Here is a 21,736-nt window from a genome sequence, read left to right as displayed (position 1 = left end):
GAAGAACATGCCACAGAAACTCTAAATGCCTCCATGTAGCGGGTCATTGTAGCTGGGTTCACTGTCCCTATCCATACCCCCATATGGATATACAATTATAAGACTTGAGGAAAATAATTAGGATTTTGAGACTGGTTATCTCCCATGATGGATGGAAGAATGCTAGCACATACTTTCATGATCTCTGCAACACCCCCCGTTTTTCTTATTGAGGGTTTAAAGTCTCCCAGAAGAGGAAAGGATTAAAGTTGTTGTATCTACCCAGACTGGAGAGAGATCAGCTGCAGATATGACACTGTTAACTGGGAACGGATAATAAACGGTTTGCTGGGACTGCAAACAACAGACATGCCTTCTGTCTCACCTGAAGGATAAGGATAAGGAGACAAATGAAAAGGCATGGATGAGATAGTCAAGCTGAGATCACTAGTTCAAAAAAAAAAAAAAAAAAAAAAAAAAAAAAAAAAAAAAAAAAAAAAAAAAAAAAAAAAAAAAAAAAAAAAAAAAAAAAAAGTCCCTATCCTATGAATGAACTGAATTTGTAATATACTAAGCCTAGATTTATACAGCTTAAGAATTTCCCGTGTAAATTTAACCTATCCTTGCAGGAGTTGACTTGGCTGATTCTTTTTCTGCCAAAGCTTCGATTCCAGTATAGAAAAAGTTCTTATCTAGATGTACTAACAGTGCTTTAGGGAGATCACATATATTGCAACATGCAGACTTCCTCAACAAGTCCAAAAGAGGCCAAGACTTGACCAAGGGCTGTATCAGTGTCTGTCTAGCTGATTTGAGTGACTCAAAGACACAACGCAAAGTAGCTCAATGACAAGCAACAAGTTCCCTGGGATCCATAAATCTATTCCACCTTTACAGAAAGAATGACTAGAAGTCTTGTGTCTGTGCTTAGAACAACAGAATGTAGAAGCYTGTTGTCTAGAGTAAGATCTTTTACTAGAAGATGAAGAAGAATCCTGCACTTTAAGTCCTGCCACATTAAAGGATATACAAGTTTGTGAAAGGTTCGTATGTCCTTTTAACAGATCAAGAAAAGATTCAAAGATGGATCTTGATGCTTAACCACAGAAATAACTTAGAAGCTACAGTCAGTCAATATCAGGAGAGTGAATGATGGGTATCAATGCTATACAGTTTGCTTAAGGATCTTCTGATGGAATTTTAACAGAGCCTACAGATTCAACATCTGATAATCCTGGCACCAGATCCCAAAATGTTTTCACATAAATATGTGCTTCACTACACAGTCATTGCCTTCAATATTGTCTTTGCTGGTTATGTTCTGATACCATTTCTGTTAATGTTAGTCTCCCGTGTCCTAGAGAAAGAGTCCAGAACAGGAAGCATATTTTTGAGTATGTATCTCTCCTCTGTAATCCTTACAGTTTGTTCCTGCTGTGACTGACGAGGAAGATTTGCTTTCTTGGGATCTGGATTAAGGCCTTTCAGTCCTCTGAAATTTGGGAGAGGTTTCAGAAAACACCTAGCAGCACAGCTGTCTCTCACAAAATAGTTTCAGTGAATAGAATATTGTCTCAAACCACACAGCTAGCAGAAATATTGTTGTTCCTGAAATATCTGCATGCAGATCTSCCTCATTTAAACAACAGCTTTGAGTTCACCTTAGAGTAACACTACTTTCACTTAGTTATTACTATTCTTTAGTAGTATTTTTTAATTTAGTATTTCATTAAGCTATTCTTTTTCCATTTTCACACTTTACTTGTGTGGTTTGTGAATGCACTTGCAGAAGCAACTGTGAGGCATAAAAAATTTCATGGATACCTTTCTTGCTTACTTTTACTCCCAGTTGTTCCATCTCAGCTGGAAACAGTAATTCAGAAGAAACCCTAATCTCTTCCTTTTGGGTTAATAAATTCTAATGATTCCCTTTAAATTCCTAATTCTAGCTTATGGTATCTCCAGCAAAGTTACACGAAATAACCTACACAGGCTTTGAATAGCCTACTACAAAGCATAGTAAGAATTCTATTTTCTTTTCCTTTGTAAGCCAACTATTTTAAACATATGTTCTGTTTTTATATAAAAATATGTTTTGTTGACAAATAAGTCCTTTTATATGCAAGACAACAGACTAACAATTTTCAACATTAATTTCATACAATTCAAGAAGATATCTGTCTAGAAAATATGCTGCATTCAAATGATTTTGCAAAGACTAAATTATTTGTGCTTCACAATGTGTAACATTTAAAAAAAATGCTCAGTAGATTACTAGTTCTATAAGAAACATGCAAGAAAAGTAAACATCTTTTTTTGCTAGAAAAATCTAGATTTTTTAATTGCTTTCCTCAATTTATTTTTCTTACAGTAGCAGAAGTTCATATAAAGTATATTCAGTGTTTCAGCTTATGAGTCTCCATTTGTTTACCTGTTTTACAGAGAACTTTCTTTCTGCATGAATACATGCATTTGTGGATGTGTACAATACAATGAACACAAAGACATACATACATTATAAACAAATACATGTGTATTCTGTCTACACACATACATTCCTCCAAATGGAAAGTAAAAGCTCTGACCAAATTATAATCATCTGACTATAAACACAAACTCATTTCAAACAAGCAACGAGAACAGAAAGCTCAAAGAATTTTGAAAATTTCAATAATTATGGACTTTAACCACACTCACACAAGTGACAAGTTTCTTATTAATTATTTTTATACTGAATCGGTTCCTCTATAAATGACTTCCTTAGGCCCTAAATTTTCATATAGCTCTATAAGTTATGGCAAAATTCAGGTCTCTTATACAAAACACACATGCTGTGTTACTTTGATCCCACATAGAATATATTTCTTCTGTCTGATTGTCAGTTGTATTGATTGGTTTCCTAAAAATTTAAAGGGAAGTTTTTGGAATATGTAAGCAAAAGATCAGACTATGTATTGAGCATCTTCTATAATCAGAATTCTTAAAGAACTGCAAGTCGGCATTTTCTGAAAGCACATAGTTTCTTCATTGCTATACAAGTTTATATTATATTACAAGTTGATTATTAAGTCTGATTTCCAGTGATTAATGTCATATGGGTAATTGTTGGGTTTGTTTTGGTTGGTTTGTTGTTTTAACTGAATCATACCAATGCTGCAGCACAAGGTCACTATTCATTAGGAAACACACACAGAAAGGAAGAAAAACCTGAATGAGTGGATGCTTTGATGTTTAATAAGGCTTAATTCTGAAAACTTCTGCCACAATTGGCTATTCATATCATTTGTTTTCCCCTTTAAAGTAATTCACTGATGTCTGGAAAGTGCTTATCTTTTCTCTCAGGCTCTCCTTTCCACTTTCCGAATATCACAATCATGGACCTTTAAAAGACCTGAAGGAAAGACTTTGAGCCCTCTTCCTCTGTCATATTTTGCACAAAACAACCAGTGGGTTTAAAAGTTATACACAGGGATGATGAGCATAGAGACATACAAACAGAACATGAGGCATAAACCTTGTTTTCATAGGAAAATCACATTGAAATAATTCTCATAATCAATACAAAATTGACTAATTATAAAGATAGTATAATTCTCAATGAAATTTTAAAAACAGTTGCTTCTAATGGCATTTTGTTTGCTTGTTTTGTTTAAATCAATAAGCAATACTCACTCATTCCACTGATGATATCAGGTTTGGCTTTCATGACTTTGCAGAACTGTTTTCTACAGTTTTCTGCCCAACCACTTTGTTTATCTGGATTTTTTAAAAGTGATAAGAGCTTGTCCAGATCATTATCTAGAATAAAAGAAGAACGATCATCATTCTGTAACAACAATTTTGGCTTTTTTTTTTTTTTAAACTATGCTAAGTAATAAAAAGTTGTAATCTACAAACTACCACAGGAATGTAGCAGATGCATTCAGAAATCAGAAACCATTTCAGAGAAGAACAGGAGAGTCAGATGCAGCTGAAAGTCTTGTCATTGCCTAGTATTTCGGCAGCCCTCATACGTCAGGAAGAAAAGACTAATAAAGTATTCCTTATCCTATGACAATTACACTGGAGAAGCAATTAGTCCTAAAGCTGATGACATTCCGCTTTATACAGAAAATAAATGTTCATTCTATTTATGTGCAGGGTTTTGAACATTTAAGATGTTCCTGAGGTACCTTTTATCACCCCTACATTTTATAACCTCCCTGTCCCCAAACATTAAGAGGTGAAAACTTATTTTAAATAAAGTAGTTTGATATTTCCATGTAATTTCATGACTCTGATATTAAAAAAATGGGGGAGGAATGGGAGAAATCAAAGCTCCACAAAATATCATTGAATTCATAAGAAAACTGAAGTGGTAGCACTATTTTGTTGAACACGAAATGAAACATGATTGATGGCAAGGTAACAGTGCTCCATGGAAAATTCCTGCCTCTTTCTATGAGCAGGTTTCCTTCAGATGCTTCTAATCTGGACAGATGATAGGCTTTCAGGTTGCTACACATATACATAAAGTAAATTGGGGGAAAATATATTGGGCTGCCCATGCTATGAGAATTTTTACACTAGCTTCATTGATGATCTCTGGAATTTCCCATCTTTAACCCAGGGACTCAAAATGGAGACACGTCGTTACGCTAAAAGTTTACTTTTGCTGTCACTGAAGTACACCCTAATAGTCAACTTACAAGTTCTGTTTATTCACAGTATTCATAAAAACTTCTTAGAATTTCACATTGCATTCTCTGAAGATTCTAGGGACACCCAACACGCTCCAGCGGAGGGCCACAGGCCCTTCTTTAGTGTTGTCAGAAGATGAAATAATTTAATTCAGGCATTTTCTAACTTATGGACACTTGACTTTGTACCCAAGCACTATTAAAACAGAGCCTTTTGGTATAATGCTGTTACATATGAGGCACAAATATATCAGATAACATCTTTCATTATGAGTTCAGTTTGGTTATAAAACAAATTTGTGTAACTGTTCACCAAAAAGTCTTTATGAAAGAATCCTTTTTAACACAAAGAAACAGTTTCAAAGATAGCTCCTTGTTGTTACTTTCACCTTGTCATTAAAACCATATTCTCCTTTCCTATACACTAGGGAGACATGCCTTCAAAATCAAAACCAGCGCTGATGCAATAACAAAAGGAGAATAAGTACATTCTCTTCTCTCTTAGCTTTAAAATGCTTTTTCTCCCTCTATTTTCTACAAAGCTAGAGGAAATTGCATATATTTTACCACTTTTATAGAATACAATATCACAGGCTGAGGCAGTAAATTTCACAACTAGCTAAGTCTAATGGGGGCTTGAAAACAGGAAAGCTATAGTGACAAATATAAAACCAGCATGTAATCATCACAGATGAAAATGTTAGGTTGGCTTTCAATGTTTGCACTTAGAGCCACAAGAATTCTCTCTTTAGATCAAAGATCTTCTGCAAGCAAAAATTCTGTCTTGGAATTCAGAATGAACAATAAATAAAAGCAAGCTAGCTTGACACATGATGACACAGCATACTGGGTAATGCAAAGTAGTAATTAAACAAATGTTGCATACATATGCTTTGTCAAAAAAGAGAAAATAATTTCTTCCCATATGCACAATTTGTTAGAAAATGCTGATATAATGGAAAGGGGTGACTGTTCAGTTTTTTAACCAAAGGCAGAACAAATTTAAAGTTCACATGCCAAGTAATTTTATAAAGTAATTTTATGTAAGATAAAATTAAACAAAACCAGTTTTCTAACAGAAAGTCCTATCGATTGTTCCGTTTTGTAGAATTAGTAATGCCTCTTCTCAGGCTACTTGGTTCCCAGAATACTTAAGGCTGCTAGGATTCCTACATCATTGACAGCTGCCCTGGTGGGAAAGTTCCAGGACAACCCTGAAAGATAACAAAAACTTTTTGTTTCCCTAATAAAACTGAACCTGAGAATTTCTTACTAGCACTCTTCTTTCCTTTGGCACAACACAGAACACTTCTTCTGCCTGTCAACTTTTAATTTTTTCTAGTGCGGAAAATTTTTCTGATCAGCTCTATAAATAATGTTGCCGCAGTTGTTAAAAGTTAATCTTTGAGGGAAAAGTTAAAGGCTGTATCCAGTAATAAGATAACTGCACATGCATGCACTCCAACAGCTGTGTGTACTCCATATTTGCTGTGGGACGATCCAGTTCCTATGATTATTAAAGGATCACAGCCTGAACTGCTACTAACCATTCACTAAGATTAATGAAGAATTCTTCATACTTTGCAAACTTACTTTGGTTCCATTTCTATGTTTTGAAATAAACCATTACAGATACTCATATCTTGTTCATGAAGATGACTTCTAATTTAAGATTTGACAAACATTTTAGCCAGTCTATGGCTATTTGCAATATTTGCTGTCATTTTTACTTCTTCATAGTCTTTTAATTCATTTTTCCAGTAAATCACACAATCAAAATGTTATTTGCAAATGCTCTTATTCTTTTAAGATGATTAAAATATTTTAACAGAATTACTATATTGCATATAAATTATCTTAAACTAGTCTAAAGATTCTAACATTTTATATCAGTAGATTGTCTCTCTGTCATTGGAAATTATTAAAACAATAAACAGTATTTCAGAAAAGCTCATTATAGTAACTTAATTATTAACATTAACAATTCTGCCAAATTAACGTGAAATTCCTTGTCATCCTCGAATAACTAAATCTTCAGTCAGTAATTTCCAAACAACATGCACTGACACTAAGAATGGCTTCCGTGAGTAAGAAAATTTGATGTGAAGAAGGATTTATGCTTGTAATATCAATAGGATTTCTAGTTCTTTCTCTCCCCTTCACTACTATTTTTATAAAAGATGATGGTTGAAGAAAATCTTAGAACTGGAAAGCAATACTCCTCTGCAAGTTAAACAGTATTTTACTTCACAGAGGATTTAGCAATTCAATTTGGCAGCTGAGGACCAGAAAGTAGAAGCTAAGATTTGGGTCACCTCAACAAATAAAGAGATCACAGTGAAATTTTGACTCCTCCAAACAAAATACTACTTCTACAAAAATTCCCCAATAATTTCAACAGCAGGATTTTAAGACCATCGCCCTTCCATCTCTGCTGGTTCCTCCTGGTTTCTTCATCTGACCACTGGTTTTCTTTGCACAGTTAGCCTCAATAGCTGTTTCTACATTTGTCTTTCCAATACTCTTCCTCTACTGCAGCTTTTACAAAATAACATCTTTATTTTGCCTGCAGTACAACTTGTAGGGCTTTAGCTACACTATATAACCACTTGGTCCCTTCATTCGACACATTTTGAGGTCAGTCTTCCCCAAACTTCCCTTCCTATGAAACTTCATGTTTGTCCAAATGCTAGTTATCTGGCTCACTTATATCCCTGATCACTGAAAAGTGTACATGGTAGTAGCTAGCAGAGCCAATGGATCCAAAACTTCTTTAAAATTGTAGCCTTCTGCAATGCTAATATATGTTCCATCGCTAGGATGGATTCTGAAATTTTGCTGAAGACTAGAGACCACTGCATTTGTCTTAAGGCTTTTCTGGGAAGGTAATATTTAGCAAAGAAAATGAAGTTTGTGACACTTGAAATGTGTACCACATGTAACTGATGTAGGTATGTGCATATGAGTTTGCAAAACATCTGCAGAGGTGAAAAAATCCAAGGGTAAATACTCTCAGTAAAATACTACCTACCTACTCATCACAACTACCAACTTAACACTTAATTTTCATTTCTGTTATCAAAATAGCAATAGGCAAGCAATCGACTGAAAACAATACCTCATTTTTCTTGAGGGATGGCACTTATATTACCAAAAGATTTTTCTTCCCAGTCAAGGAGGATTCAAGATTTAGGCTCCTCACAGAGCTGAAAAATGTTCAAACTCAAATGAAAGTGAGACAAACTTTAGATCCATGCAACCAAGTTCCTGGAGCATAACCATGTATTTAATATATCCATTACCTACCATAACTGGTATCATATTGTGGCAACTCATGGCATGTTATCTTATTTTCTTCCAGCGAGACCATTACTTCTCCTAACAGTTTGTCATTAAACATAGACTATCACGTCCTCCAGCAGGTAGTCACAATAAAACATACATCCAAGAGCATGTTGATWTTGAGTGAAAATTGTTTCAAAAAAAAAAAAATTACACAAATTAAATGCTAAATAACTTTCACACATTAGTAGGTAAATGTAACTTTCCCCATGATGTTATCACATGGTTGGAACTTTAATTATCTGACAGTCCTGGGCTATGCCTATTCTTGTTACTACGGGTGTGCTTTCATGTTATGGCTGGAGATGTTTTGAAAAACTTGCTAATGCCAAAAGGGAGAAGTCCTGCTCCTCTTTCACCTCTTTTCTGGTATATCACTAAATGGGTTCACTAGTTTTGCTAGATTAATGACTTCAATTGGTTTATTTTGTAAGAAATGCCAGAACTGGTGATGGAGGTGGAGGAGTGAAGGATTGTGTGGTGAGGGGACAGAGGAAGAAAAAAAAGTAATAGGAAGAAAGAAAGGAAGGAACAGGTGAGGAGGGAAATGAGTAAGACCTTCCTCTTCTGATCTCAGTGAGCTATTTAATAAGCTCACCCATAACAAGAAATCATGCCCTAACTGTGCAGTTAAAGATAAGCTCATGCCAGTTTAAGTCATTGGCTGCAGCCCAGACTTTCTCCCTGTACGTGGCTATGTTTTCCCATCCCCTTCCTTTGTGCTAGCACTGGTTATTTTGTGTAGCCTTGTCAAAAAGTTAACGGCTTCTATCAGCTTAGCAAGCCACAAAACTGCACTATAACCATCCTAAAGTGTACCTGTGTGTATGAAATCTCAACCACCACACCAAAAGTTTCTGTAAGTTTAAACTGATCTCATTCCATAAAAGAAACTGCTTCAAATTATTCTTTAGTTAGTTTTTGTGTCTAAAGTGGGTAAGACCTAGGAAAATTCATAAATGCTATAGCATACATCAGAAATGACATGTCCTTTCTCATCTGATTGTTTCGTGAGAACAAGAGTGTTTTTCTGTAACAAACAGACTAAGATCTGTAAATCTAAATGTATCTTATTCAAGATCTTAAATAACAGACAATGATAACCTGACCAAATGATATTTGAATATTACTGAAAAATCCATATAAGGATATATATTTTATCAAAGCCGACATATATTTCAAATAGACTTGTTTATTTTATTTATCTTTTATCTTTCATTAATTGAGTGGAATTTCTTAAACAAGTAGAAGACAACAAGCCCATACATGAAGGCTAAGCCAAAAATAGAAAGGAGGACAAATCACAGAAGTGAAGGTGATGGAGATATTTGTGTTAAATTAAGAGAGATAACAGGAAAGCAGGAAAGCTGACATAGCCTATTCTTTGACAGATGAATATGACAGTAGAGATTGCTAATTTCAGGTGGATATCTAAAAACCATGGCTGAAAAAAACACTGAAACAAAAAATTCCGAAACATAGCAGCATGTTCTCATTCAAGTCAGAGTGTAAAGCACAGGCAGAACTCAGAGAACAATGGCTGAGACAAAATACCAAAAGGTTTTGAAAACATTATCATAAAAGATTTTTGGTAGCAATTCTGGACTGCATGAGTCAGGAAGAGAGTAGGCTTAAGGAATGGAGTGTGTATATGTAAGAAAAACGCTAAGCATCGTTGTAGGAAACTTATGGACTCTAGTGTTCAGGCACACTGAACAACAACTGTCACAACTGCACAGCTGGGAGAAGGAAAGCAAAGATCTTTGAGCAAATAGAAGAGTGAATATTACAGTTATTAACTTTAAATAACCTACAGTAATTATTACAAGTAAAAAAATCCACTATTTTTAATAGGTGTACTCTGAATAACAAAGGGCTGTATCACTCTTTGAAAAGCATTTAACAGTTCCTTCTCAAATTATGTTACTGAAATAATAATTGAACAATTAAGACAAAAGAAAAGCAACAGGGTATCTTGCTGCAGTGCAAACAGGTGGAAATAGCATAATTAATTTCCACATGTAAATAATGATCTCCATAAATCATTTGAAGCTTCACTCTGAATTATATTTGAAAGAAATGAAGCATTAATATATTGCCATCCAATAGTTTTCCAACTCTAAACACTGGTTGAAATAATTAATGCAAATTAAATCGCAACTCAGCAAATTTATTTTTCCACACACCCTTTCCTAAGGCAACATATACCATACAGACAAATGCCTAACACCTGCAAAAACAAGGCAGATATTTGTTAAGACTGAATCACTACAGATTTTCCTTAAATACAAATATACCGTTTGGGTGACTCTACCCATTCAAAGTACCATCAAAAAATGGAGGAATGTAGGTACTAATTTTGCCTGCGTAAATGATAACTTATTTTCAACCGAGCGAGGCAAAATATCCAGTTGCCAGTGTGCTTGAGAGCACAATATCAGGACACAGTACATAATAAGGGTGCTCTCTATGATGCAGGCTTCAGGCTTTGCTACTGGGAAACAGATGTTCCAGTCACTCTGCAGAGTTAGCACTGCTCTGCTTCTTCTTACAGCTAATTAGTCTTCCCCCCTACCCGAACTGTTCAAACCAGAAAGGTGCCACTGCTGCATGTTTACTACTGTCCTTCAAAAGAATTAAGAGATAGAAGAAAAAACTATTTCTTGGGTTTTCTTGGCAGAAAATTCAATGTGAATATGCCTTTTTCAGTGACCACCCAGCACGTTACTTTATCTTTGGCTTCTGTTACACTAGCTACTTCCTTAAGCTACATGAGGTGTGGTTCCATGAAAAGGAAGCTCCCTGCTCCCTGACCTCAGTAGTCCATAACCTCTTCAGAGAGCAACAACCAGTCTGGATCCAAAATATTCACCGAGTAATTTTGGCTTGCGCTCAAAAAGACAACCTGCATTTGTCCTAAGAGAGACACCTAGAAAATAAAGGTTCTGTTATTGCATCCGTCCTTCAATACCATTTGAAGGAAGGGTCAGAAGAAAACATGTTCAGAGACAGTAATATCATTTTTGCGTGTGCCTTTGTAAACTTTTTTCTTCCTTCCCCAGCAATCTCCAATATCCATTCCATAGATATCACATTAAAAAAAAAAACAACACACACACCAACAAAACAACTCAGGTTATATTTTCACAGCTAACAGCACAATAATAGGACAAAGAACCAATTTTCAAAGAAAAAAGAAAAGGTGAGCTTCTCTTCAGGTGTCTGTCTCTTGGGTAAGAAGAGAGGAGGTAAATAAGAGGTCAGGACAGACAGAATAAAACCTACGGTTATAACCTTTTCCTTTTCAGCCAAAGAAGTGCTACATTCTTACATAGCGCTAAGAATCCAACAGTTTTAATTATTCATGTAATATAAACTACCCAAATAGAGGACAGAAATGATACCACACAGGTTACATAAAAAAACTCCACAGCATGAAGTCCAAATACAGACATCTTCAGGATACTACAGAAATACTGTGCTGGCCATAGCTTATTAGTGATAAATATAACAGTGCAGTCATCCATTCCCACTCATACAAAGTAAAAGTGTTCGCATGGCTGCAGAACTCTTGCCATTCAGACAAGGTTTGTGTGAGCCCTGTCCATCTTGCACTGAAGCAGAGTTAAAATCAAAGAACTACTTGTCTAGGGTGTTCTTAAAACCTCAGAGCAAGTTGCCTAAGTAACAACACAACATAAATTCTGAATATTCACAACTTCAGAAAAGTTGTTTTTAAAACTTCCAACAAATATTTCATGATTTCCAGATGCATCCTGTTAGAATTTTTTACTATTTTGTGACAAATCTTTGTTGCCAATTCAACCAACTATTCCTTTTTCTGCAAAGGGACATGGAAACCAAATCAATCTGCCCTCTTTACAACCCCCAGTAATATAGTCAGACTTGCATCACCTCTATCTTTTCAGCATCAGCCAGTTCCAATTATTCCAATCTGTACTCACATATCATGCTTCAAAGTCACTTATGATTCTTGTCACTGTGCTCTAGAAATTCTCAAATGTATGTTTTCCTCAGACTACGGTGCCAGGGTAAGCTAGAGGTACTCCACCCAAGGACTTACCAGCTTCAACTGACTGGAAGAATTATCTCCAGTCTTTTCTAGATGTAAAATAAATAAATAAATAAATAAATAAATCTTTTTTTTTGCAGTTTGGTGGAGGAACCAGTGTTTTTTAAATGGTACTGAATTGAATGAATGTGTTTGAGTTTTGTTTTGTTTTGAAGTTCTATTTGATTCTGAAACTAAATGTTTTGTTCATTTGTTCAAGTTACACAAACTTTTATTTCAGGTACCTTTAATACCAAAAAATGCCGTTTCAAATAAAAATATTTCAATATTTCATCAAACTTATTTGCAAACCCTTGAAGCTTCTTTTTAGCAAATTTAGTGTTACTTGACAAGATTTCACCAAGCTCTACTCCCAGTTGGTTGTCATCCCCAAAACTGACAAATACAATTTCTATTCCATTATCCAACTTGCTACTGACGAGTGACAGAGTTGCTCCAAACAAGAGAGCTGAGAGAGATTCTCTGGGATTCATCAAAATATGCTTTTTCAATCTGATTGCAGCAGTAATTGCTCCTTAAAGACATTTTTTAAAACAAATGGTCATCCATTTTATGGCGATTCGATCTAGAACTTTTTTTTTTTTTAAACTCTTGGCTTATGAAAATTGCACTGAGAACCATGTAACAGTATTACTAAGGTAAAGATACAGAAAATTTTCTCTTCTTGTATAATTACATGGCTTTTTGTCTTGTCAGAGAAGGAAATTAGACTGATTTATTCTTGACAAATTTGCCAACTCATTTAATATTATTATTTTGCTAGATACCTATAAACAGAATATTATACATTTGTTCTACTCATAATGCATATTCTTAATTTCTATCACTTTTGAAAATCTGCATTTACTGAAGAAATTCAGGAGTAATTTTTAATAAATTCATCTCAAGGATATAGTGAGCATGAACAAACACCAAGAAACATTTATTTGTTATAAACAATCTACCAGATTCTTCTGCATCATCTATACAAATTAAAACCTGAAAATAGATTCTTTTACATGAATTAAACTGCTTTGCCTAGACAGTTCTTCAAAGAATTCTTCAGTCTGCCCACATTCCAAACTGATGTTCAATGTGGAAAGCAACTATCCTAAACACTGTCTATTTCACACACCAACAAGTTTTGTAAACACAGGGATCTAAATCAAGAAAATAGTGCACAGAAAAAATCTGTAGCTTAACCGTACTGTCTTGCTTCAGTTACTAGAGAGATGATATATTTATATCTCATGAGTCACCCACCTGAGACTAGCCAAAAGATTAATCTTGAAGTTTGCATAAGAATTAGATTACTAAACAGAGCTTTGCAGACTGAGAGCTACACAAGGCAAGACAAGCAAAAACAAAGCAAAAACAAACCAATTTATTTAGCTACAAATGCAGCCAACAATATGCAGCCAAAAATGATCCTGAAGTATTTATGAGATTATAATCTGAGAAAAGAACAACAATATCAGAGATGCTTGTTTGACATCTACACTATTTGCATGTTTGTACCTTGTCTGAAATCAGCCTTCCTAGGAATTTTTGAAAGATAGCACTTTGGCAAAGGAAACGATGAAAACATTGGCCAAGGATATGGATCACTGCCCTAGAAACATGACCAGAAAGAAATTAAGTTAGGAGATGAATTAATAGCAGTTGCTTGATTAATACTGAGGTAAAGTTCACTGAACTATTGTCTATGCACCAAAACTATACTTGATACTAGTATTTAAAATGAGACACTCCACAATTAAAAGAAAAGTTATAGGATACAAAAATCCAAAAAACATTTGAACCAGAACCTGTGCTGGTAAATACCATTGACAGTTTTGATTTTAGTAATTTTTTTCGACCAAAAGGGAAATTGCAGTTCTCAAAAAAAAAAAAAAAAAAAAAAACCTCTATTTCCATTTTTATACATTGATCTAGCTGTCTTTGCTATGCTGACAGTAATTTGCATCTCATCCTCGTAAGAGTGACAGCCAGCGAGAAGCAGAACACTTACAGGAACTGCTTAACAAACACTGCATTGTTAGAACACCGATGAAAGCTACAAGTATTAGATACCGCAGATGAAAATGCAGGCAGAGAAAAGCAATTGCATAAAAGGAAGACTTAACAGATGGAAAACTAATAAAGAAAACAGGAATATAAAAATAAAAAATATACAAACTGCATTCATTTTCATAGTGGGAGAAGCAGCGTTTAGATACAGCAGTACAAAAAATCTCATTTGAACATGGCATGTTCTAGGCACTGGCCAAACCCCAGATACCAGGAAAAATACATTTTTTTCAGCACATCTGTTCTTAAAAATGTTAGCCCTTTATAAAACTAAAGGTGAGTTGTATTTCTTAATGTTAAATAATATTCACATGCTGAATTATCAACAAAAATGTTCAATTAATAAAGGCAGGAGTTATGAAAAGAGAAATTGTTAAACTTTACACTCTAACCTTATCTAGTACTCTTAAAGGCAAAATCCTTTCCTGTGGTCCTCCAATAAGATTTATCCTAACAAGAACATGGTTTCTCTCAATTGACAGACCATCAATTATAAAATCTCTGGTGGAGAAAAAAAAAAAAAAAAAAAAAATCAGAAAATCAGAACCACTTTGATTTACCATCATTTAATTCAGAAAATATTGAAGAACAAAAATAACTTTAGAGATGTACAAGAGTTAAACCAAGATTTGGAAAACACATAGGCATGAAGAAATAAACAGAAACATGAACTACCCTGAGATGTCTCAAAGCATTGTCCTAACTTTTTACTCTCCCTACATACTACTGATTGGAAACATCTAAGCAAGTAGTGGTCATGAGTAGAGAACTTCAGAACTGTTGTTATGCCCACATGCTCAGTCAGGGCAGAAGACTGTTAATGGAGTGTCAAATTTAGCTCCTGATTTGGCCAACCAGCAAATTTCTCCTTCCTTGAAAAAGCAAAGTTATTCAGAACTAAAGGCACACCCAACTTGAAGTCACTGTGTAGCTCCAGGTACAAATGTTTTTAAAAGGAATAAAAATCAGTTTTTATACACCAAGTTTCTAAACCTCTGTTTAAGGAGTAAGTCTCATCCTCAACGGGCATGTAACAACAATCTACGCCTGCTGACATTTAGCCCATATTGTTTGATTTAAGCTCTCTGCCTGTCCCATATAGCAAACACAGGAAGTGGAAAGTTCTTAACATTCAACATGCTGAAAAACAGGAAATAAACCATCTGTGACTAAATGACTGTCCAGTGTCCCGCAAATAGACTTTTCCTGGTACTTTTCCCTTTGAAAGGATGCATTGTGCAATTTTATTTAAAAGTCAGCAATGAAAAGTCACATAAGTTGGAGAGTTGATTAAAGTTATAAATACAAAAATCAAGGTTTTGATGATGCCTTTAGCATGTTGTTATACATTATATATAAAAGAATATTTAATACAATTTGAAAATCATATTTACAGCCACAAATTTTGTATGCACTATTTTTATTTATTTTTTATTTTTTAGCAAATAACTCTTAATGGCCATAAAAATGAGAAAAACATTTTTTTTCTTACACTATTGAAGTGGAAGGGGGAGAAAGAACAACGTTGTTACATCTTTTCACAATTTAAGATTGATAACAAACATGCACGTAAGTAAACTTACATACATTAGAAGCTAATTTCAGTGAGAGCATTTGTATGAGTATAGCCAGTAAAGTATAAAAACGTTTTCAGGAAAAACGTTTTACAGTTGAAATAACATTTATATTAGTCACTTCTTACCCTGGTCCTTTAGAAGCTTCTATGACATTTTCCTCCTGAGCGGTCAGTAAAACTTGTGACACTTTATACTGAGTCTCTAAAAGTAACAGGGTATTGAGCTCACAGCATAGCACATTTAACAACCTGTAGAAGGACACATTGAAATGACAGCACATCAGTCAGGAATCCAGTAATGCAGAATAAGACAAAGGCGAACATGTTTATGAAATCTCAAAATGGAAAAAAAAAGTGCCTGAAAATATCCAGACAGAACCAGGTCAGGTGAACTCTTCTATACACTCTTTAGCTACTCAAGTGGCACAGCCCTAAGTAAACAGAGAGTGGTTCCCAACAGATTTTTCCTGTGCACTGAACAAGCAGAGAAAACATTCACTGGTCAGCTCAGTCTGCTTTGTGTTTATGTTACAAAAAACAAGCATGACACAGACTTAGTAAGACATTCGATGTGAAACGTGAAAAAATTATACAATAATAGGCTGGTAATGCAACTTAGAATCAAGTTATCCTCAGGGAAAATAAAATCCAGATAAAAATACATATTTCCATTAGAAAAGTCTTTTAAGCACTTCTGTATAATCAAATTTAACACAAATCAAAAGCAACAAAATATTTAACATGCAACAAAAACAATGCATCTGTTTGGGGGATTTTTTTTTTTTTTTTTAAGTGAGAGAAACAAAGAGCTGTGGTAAATGAAGTTAATAATCACAAGAACACATGACAGCACATTAAATACAATTTTATTTTATAACTTCAGGCCAAATTAACAGTGACAGTGCTCTACTTCAATATATTTCATGAAAATATGAGCGAGGGCAATCTAAATTATATTACTTTTTTTAATATTATATTACTTTAAAAAAATACTAATCTATTCACTGTAATATAGCAACAGAATAATTTCATTGGAGGCTTCCTATTCATAGAAAACGATATGACTAAATATTCTTGTTGCTATTCTTATTTTCTGTTTATCACAGCCATAAAACACATCATAAATTAAGCCTTAGTATTATATTTTGCATTCACATAAGACTTTGTAGAAACTAGAGAGTACGTATTGTATGAAACTTCTGGACTGTTAGTCAATGCTAATTTTCTTCCACGTAGTTCTCAATATGCTTCTACTGACAACAGCAAAAATTTGCAAACCATTCTGTGGGTAATTTAATACCTGCAAATTCACAAAATTGTAACCAAGAAATAAATAGCCAAGACTATTTTTTTTTTTTTAATAACTTTGATCTGTTCAGTTTCAATCCTCTTCAAGACCTATTTATTTTCTATTAACTATTTCCCGACATTGGATCATTCTCAGTATTTCCCTAAGCACAAAAGAAGAAATGACAGTTCAACTACACATTTATTATTGTATAGAAGAAAAAAAACAAACAGAGAGCATTGAAACCATTATGAGGATACACAATTCATTCTGTTAAGTATGATAATTTTTAATGGCAAAGAACCTGACTGAGATTTCCAGCAGTGAAAAACCACTTGTTTATAACATCTCCTCTGGTACAGAAGTCAGAGCAAAAAAAAAAAACCAAAACAAACCATAAGCAGAGTTAGGTAGGAAGGGACAGTGGTAGGATAAATGACAAAATGTACCAGTTCCTAATGTAAGCAGTCTCTGCTGGAGCATTCTACTAAAATTTTCATCTACACTGAAAAATGCAATTAAAAATGCAGTCCTTGAAGTACAGGTATTTGATAAAAGGTAATATTCCCTTACTCCACCTTTCAAAGTAATAAATGTATCTACTAAAAATTAAAATTAAAAAATCACATTTTATAGTCTGCATACTTCTAAGCATGCTTGAATATGGCTGCCATTTTTTTTTTCCATGTTTGAGACATAGAATTGGAGCAGACCACTTAGCCCAATATTCTACCTATAAGGAGTGCAGGATTATGAAAAGGCTATAAAACCTGGCCAAATATGTACAATAAAATTAAAGCATATCTTCCAAGTTTCAGCAATGTTTTGTTTGAGAATTCTACCTTCTACTTTAAAAACAAAACAAAGTCTAAAATATATTAAAAAAACCTCCCTCCTTTCCGCAAAATTCAAAACCAAATTAACTGATTTTCTTCAAACGTTCAAATATTATTTGCACTGAACTACGATCAGATACAAAAAGCTCATAGGTGAAAAGAGAAATTTGCTTCTGAAATATAAATGTATGGAGGGGATAAAAGTTCAGAGCAGAGAAGAACTGTTACAGCAGTATATTTCTGTATTTTCTTGCTATTTCACTGGAAGAGTTGCCATAGGAAGTGCCTATGCACAAATGCATGCAGCAAGGGGAACAAACAGGATTTAGAAATCTGCATGCACCACAGTCTGGTAAAAGAAATGTGGTGGGATAATTCACACAACTGAGTGCTGCCATGGATGGATACAGGCTCTTTAGGAAGGACAGGCTGGGACGGTGAGGAGGGAGAGTTGCCCTATATGTGAAAGGGCAGGAGTGCCTGGAGCGCTGCCTGGGGATGGGTGAGGGGACAGCTGAGAGATTATGGGTCAGGACTAGACCAACATCAACAACACTGGGGTGGGCATCTGCTACAAACTGCCCGATCAGGAAGAAGTAGTAGGTTAGGCCTTCTTCAGAAAACTGGAAGAAACCTCACATTCACAGGCCCTGATCCTCACAGGAGACTTGAGCAGCCTGTGATCTGCTCTGGTATCTGCCAGAGGGACAACACAGCAGGGCACAAATCTAGAAGGTTTCTCTCATGCACTGATGACAACCTCCTAATACAGGTGATCGAGTTGCTGACAAGGGGTGGTGCTCTGCTGGACCTCATACTTACAAACAAGGAAGGACTAGTCAGGGATATGAAAGTCAGGGGCAGCGTTAGCTGAAGCAACCACGAGACGGTGGAGAGGTCGAGGATCCTGTGAGGAGGGACCAAGACAAAAAGCAGGATCACAACCCTGGACTTCAGGAGAGCAGACTTTGGCCTCTGCAGAGGTCTGCTAGAAGAAACCAATGGGATAGACCTCTGGAGAGAAGAGGGGTCCAAAACCAGTTGATTTGCAAGGATCACCTCCTCCAAGCTCAAGAATGATCCATCTCAACAAGCAGGAAATCAAGCAAAGGTGGCAGGAGGCTGGCATGGATGAACAAGGAGCTTCTGACTAAACTTAAACATAAAAAAGCAAGTGTACAAGAAGCAGAAGCAGGGACAGGTGACTCAGGAGGAATGCAGAGACACTGTCCAAGCACGCAAGCATGGAGTTGGGAAAGCCAAAGGCCATCTGGAATGCATCTGGGCAGAGACATGAAGGGCTTCAGACACAGACAGAATTGTTGAGGTTGGAAGGAACCTCTGGAGATCATCTAGTCCAACCCCCCTGCTCAAGCAGGGTCACCTACAGCACATTTCATAGGATCACGTCCAGGCGGGTTTTGAGCATCTCCAAGGAAGGAGACTCTGCAACCTCTCTGGGCAACCTCTTCCAGTGCTCTGTCACCCTCACAGTAAAGACGTTTTTCCTCATGTTCAGATGGAGCTTCCTGTGTTTCAGTTTGTGCCCGCTGCCTCTCGTCCTGTCGCTCGGCACCACTGAAAAGAGTCTGGCCCCATCCTCTTGACACTCTCACATATTTAAAGGCACTAATAAGATCCTCCCCGCTCAGTCTTCTCTTCTCCAGGCTAAACAGGCCCAGCTCTCTTAGCCTTTCCTCATGACAGATGCTCCAGTCCCTTCATCATTTTCGCAGCCCTTCGCTGGACTTGCTCCAGTAGCTCTATGTCTCTCTTGTACTGGGGAGCCCAGAACTGGACACAGTACTCCAGATGGGGCCTCACCAGGGCTGAGTAGAGGGGGAGGATTACCTCCATCAACCTGCTGGCAATGCTCTTCATAATGCAACCCAGGAAACCACTGGCCTTCTTGGCCTCAAGGGCACATTGCTGGCTCATGGTCAACTTGGTGTCCACCAGCACTCCCACCTCCTTCTCCGCAGAGCTGCTTTCCATCAGGTCAGGCCACAGCCTGTACTGCTGCATGGGCTTATTCCTCCCTCGCTGAAGGACCCCGCACTTCCCTTTCATGAACTTCATGAGGGTCCTCTCCGCCCAGCTCTCCAGCCTGTACAGGTCCCTCTGAATGGCAGCACAGCCCTCTGGTGGATCAGCCACTCCTCCCAGTTTTGGATCATCGGCAAACTTGCTGAGGGTGCATTCTGTCCCTTCATCCAGGCCGCTGATGAAGAAGTTGAACAAGACTGGACCCAGTACTGACCCCTGGGGAACACTGCTAGCTACAGGCCTCCAACTAGACTCTGCGCCGCTGATCACAGCCCTCTGAACTCTGCCATTCAGCCAGTTCTCAGTCCACCTCACTGTCTGCTCATGTAGCCTGTACTTCATCAGCTTGAGGATGTTATGCGAGACAGTGCCAAAAGCCTTGCTGAAGTCAAGGCAGACAACATCCACTGCTCTCCCCTCATCCACCCAGCTAGTCACTCCATCACAGAAGACTATCAGATTGGTTAAGCATGACTTCCCCTTGGTGAATCCATGCTGACTACTCCTGAGCACCTTCTTGTCCTTCACGTGCATGGAGATGGCATCCAGGAGGAGCTGCTCCATCACCTTTCCAGGGATGGAGGTGAGGCATCAGCAGCCAAAGATAACTGGTGAAAATATGGGCCCACAGCTGAATGGGGAAGGGATACTAGTGACAACAGACACAGAAAGGTTAAAGTACTCAATGTCTTCACCTCAGTCTTTACTGGGTAAGACTTGCCTTCAGGAATCCCAAGTCCCTGAGACCAGCGGGAAAGTCTGGAGCAAGGAATGCTTACCCTTGCTGGAGAAGGATCAGGGTGGGAACATTTAAACAAACTGAACACACACAAGTCCATGGGACCAGAGGGGACAAGTCCATGGGACCAGAGGGGACAAGTCCATGGGACCAGAGGGGATACAGCCAGGAGTACTGGATGTTTCTGAATTCCATGTTTTCCTTTCCTATGTCACCTATATTTTTCTCTGAGGGTGCTTCCTGGATTCTCCCCCACTAACCATAATTTCACATCTACTACTTCACTGTAGAAATCTACACTTTGAAGAAAAGCATGCTAACTGGAACTCAGGCACCCATTTAAACTGACTACCCCTTGGTTTTGGTAGGTGGAATCAAATGATATGTGTAACTACAGAAGAATGGAAGATCTTTCAAGGGAAATAAAACTTTTAGTAATAATTCTAGCTGCTAAAAAATATCTTGTCCCCTCTATTTAAATTTTGTTCATCTGAAAATAATATAATGAAGCCACTTATGAATTTCTCTGATTTATTAAAAAGCACCCATTATGAAGATGGCTTATTACAGTATTTCTCAAATTTCTCATTTAAGCTCCTTTTATGAACACAAAATAATTGTGTTCCTTCTACTCTCCTTTCCTCAGTTACATGTTTTTCTTCCAAGCTCAAATCACACCTCTACCACCATCTTTTATTAGATTCAATTCTAGTTTTCCAGAGCTCCCACTACACCCCATAACCCATTCTTCCTTACTTTCATATCTTATGTCCTTTCCAAACTTAATTTCATAGTCTGTCCTCACTTCAGGGATGCCTGCAAATGCTCTGCTGGCTGTGAAAGATGCAAGATACCGTTCTTGAATACAGTAGTTGTAACTGCCCTAGCAAAAGAAGATAAGACAAAATTTCGTAAGTGGAACATGTCCATCCACCAATGGAAAAAAGAACCTGGCACCATTTCTTTGCAGTAGCAGGAGACCTTCTTGCTAAATGAACAGGGATACCAACAGAAAATTCCAAAACAAAATTTTCCTTAAATAATTCCAGTGTTATCATCATGGGGGACAACCTCAACATGTTTAACATCAGAATCTACATCACCAATTT

At 36.5% G+C, this 21,736-nt stretch overlaps 1 protein-coding gene across 1 annotated transcript in view; it reads right to left on the bottom strand.

The window, feature by feature from the left end:
* Positions 1-21,736, bottom strand: part of TBC1D32 (TBC1 domain family member 32) — a 90,774-nt gene that overhangs the window by 30,764 nt on the left and 38,274 nt on the right. Inside the window, exons 23-26 of the mRNA XM_026080457.1 lie at positions 15,845-15,967; positions 14,535-14,643; positions 13,591-13,684; positions 3,652-3,777 (exon numbers count right to left, since the gene is read on the bottom strand). Coding sequence (XP_025936242.1) covers positions 3,652-3,777; positions 13,591-13,684; positions 14,535-14,643; positions 15,845-15,967 — 452 coding nt within the window. The remainder of the gene's footprint in view (positions 1-3,651; positions 3,778-13,590; positions 13,685-14,534; positions 14,644-15,844; positions 15,968-21,736) is intronic.

The sequence above is a fragment of the Apteryx rowi genome, unplaced genomic scaffold (assembly GCF_003343035.1).
Source record: "Apteryx rowi isolate R43461 unplaced genomic scaffold, aptRow1 scaffold_521, whole genome shotgun sequence".
Lineage (NCBI taxonomy): Eukaryota > Metazoa > Chordata > Aves > Apterygiformes > Apterygidae > Apteryx > Apteryx rowi.
The sequence above is the reverse complement of the archived record's forward strand: the minus strand, read 5'-3'. Positions and strand labels throughout refer to the sequence as shown.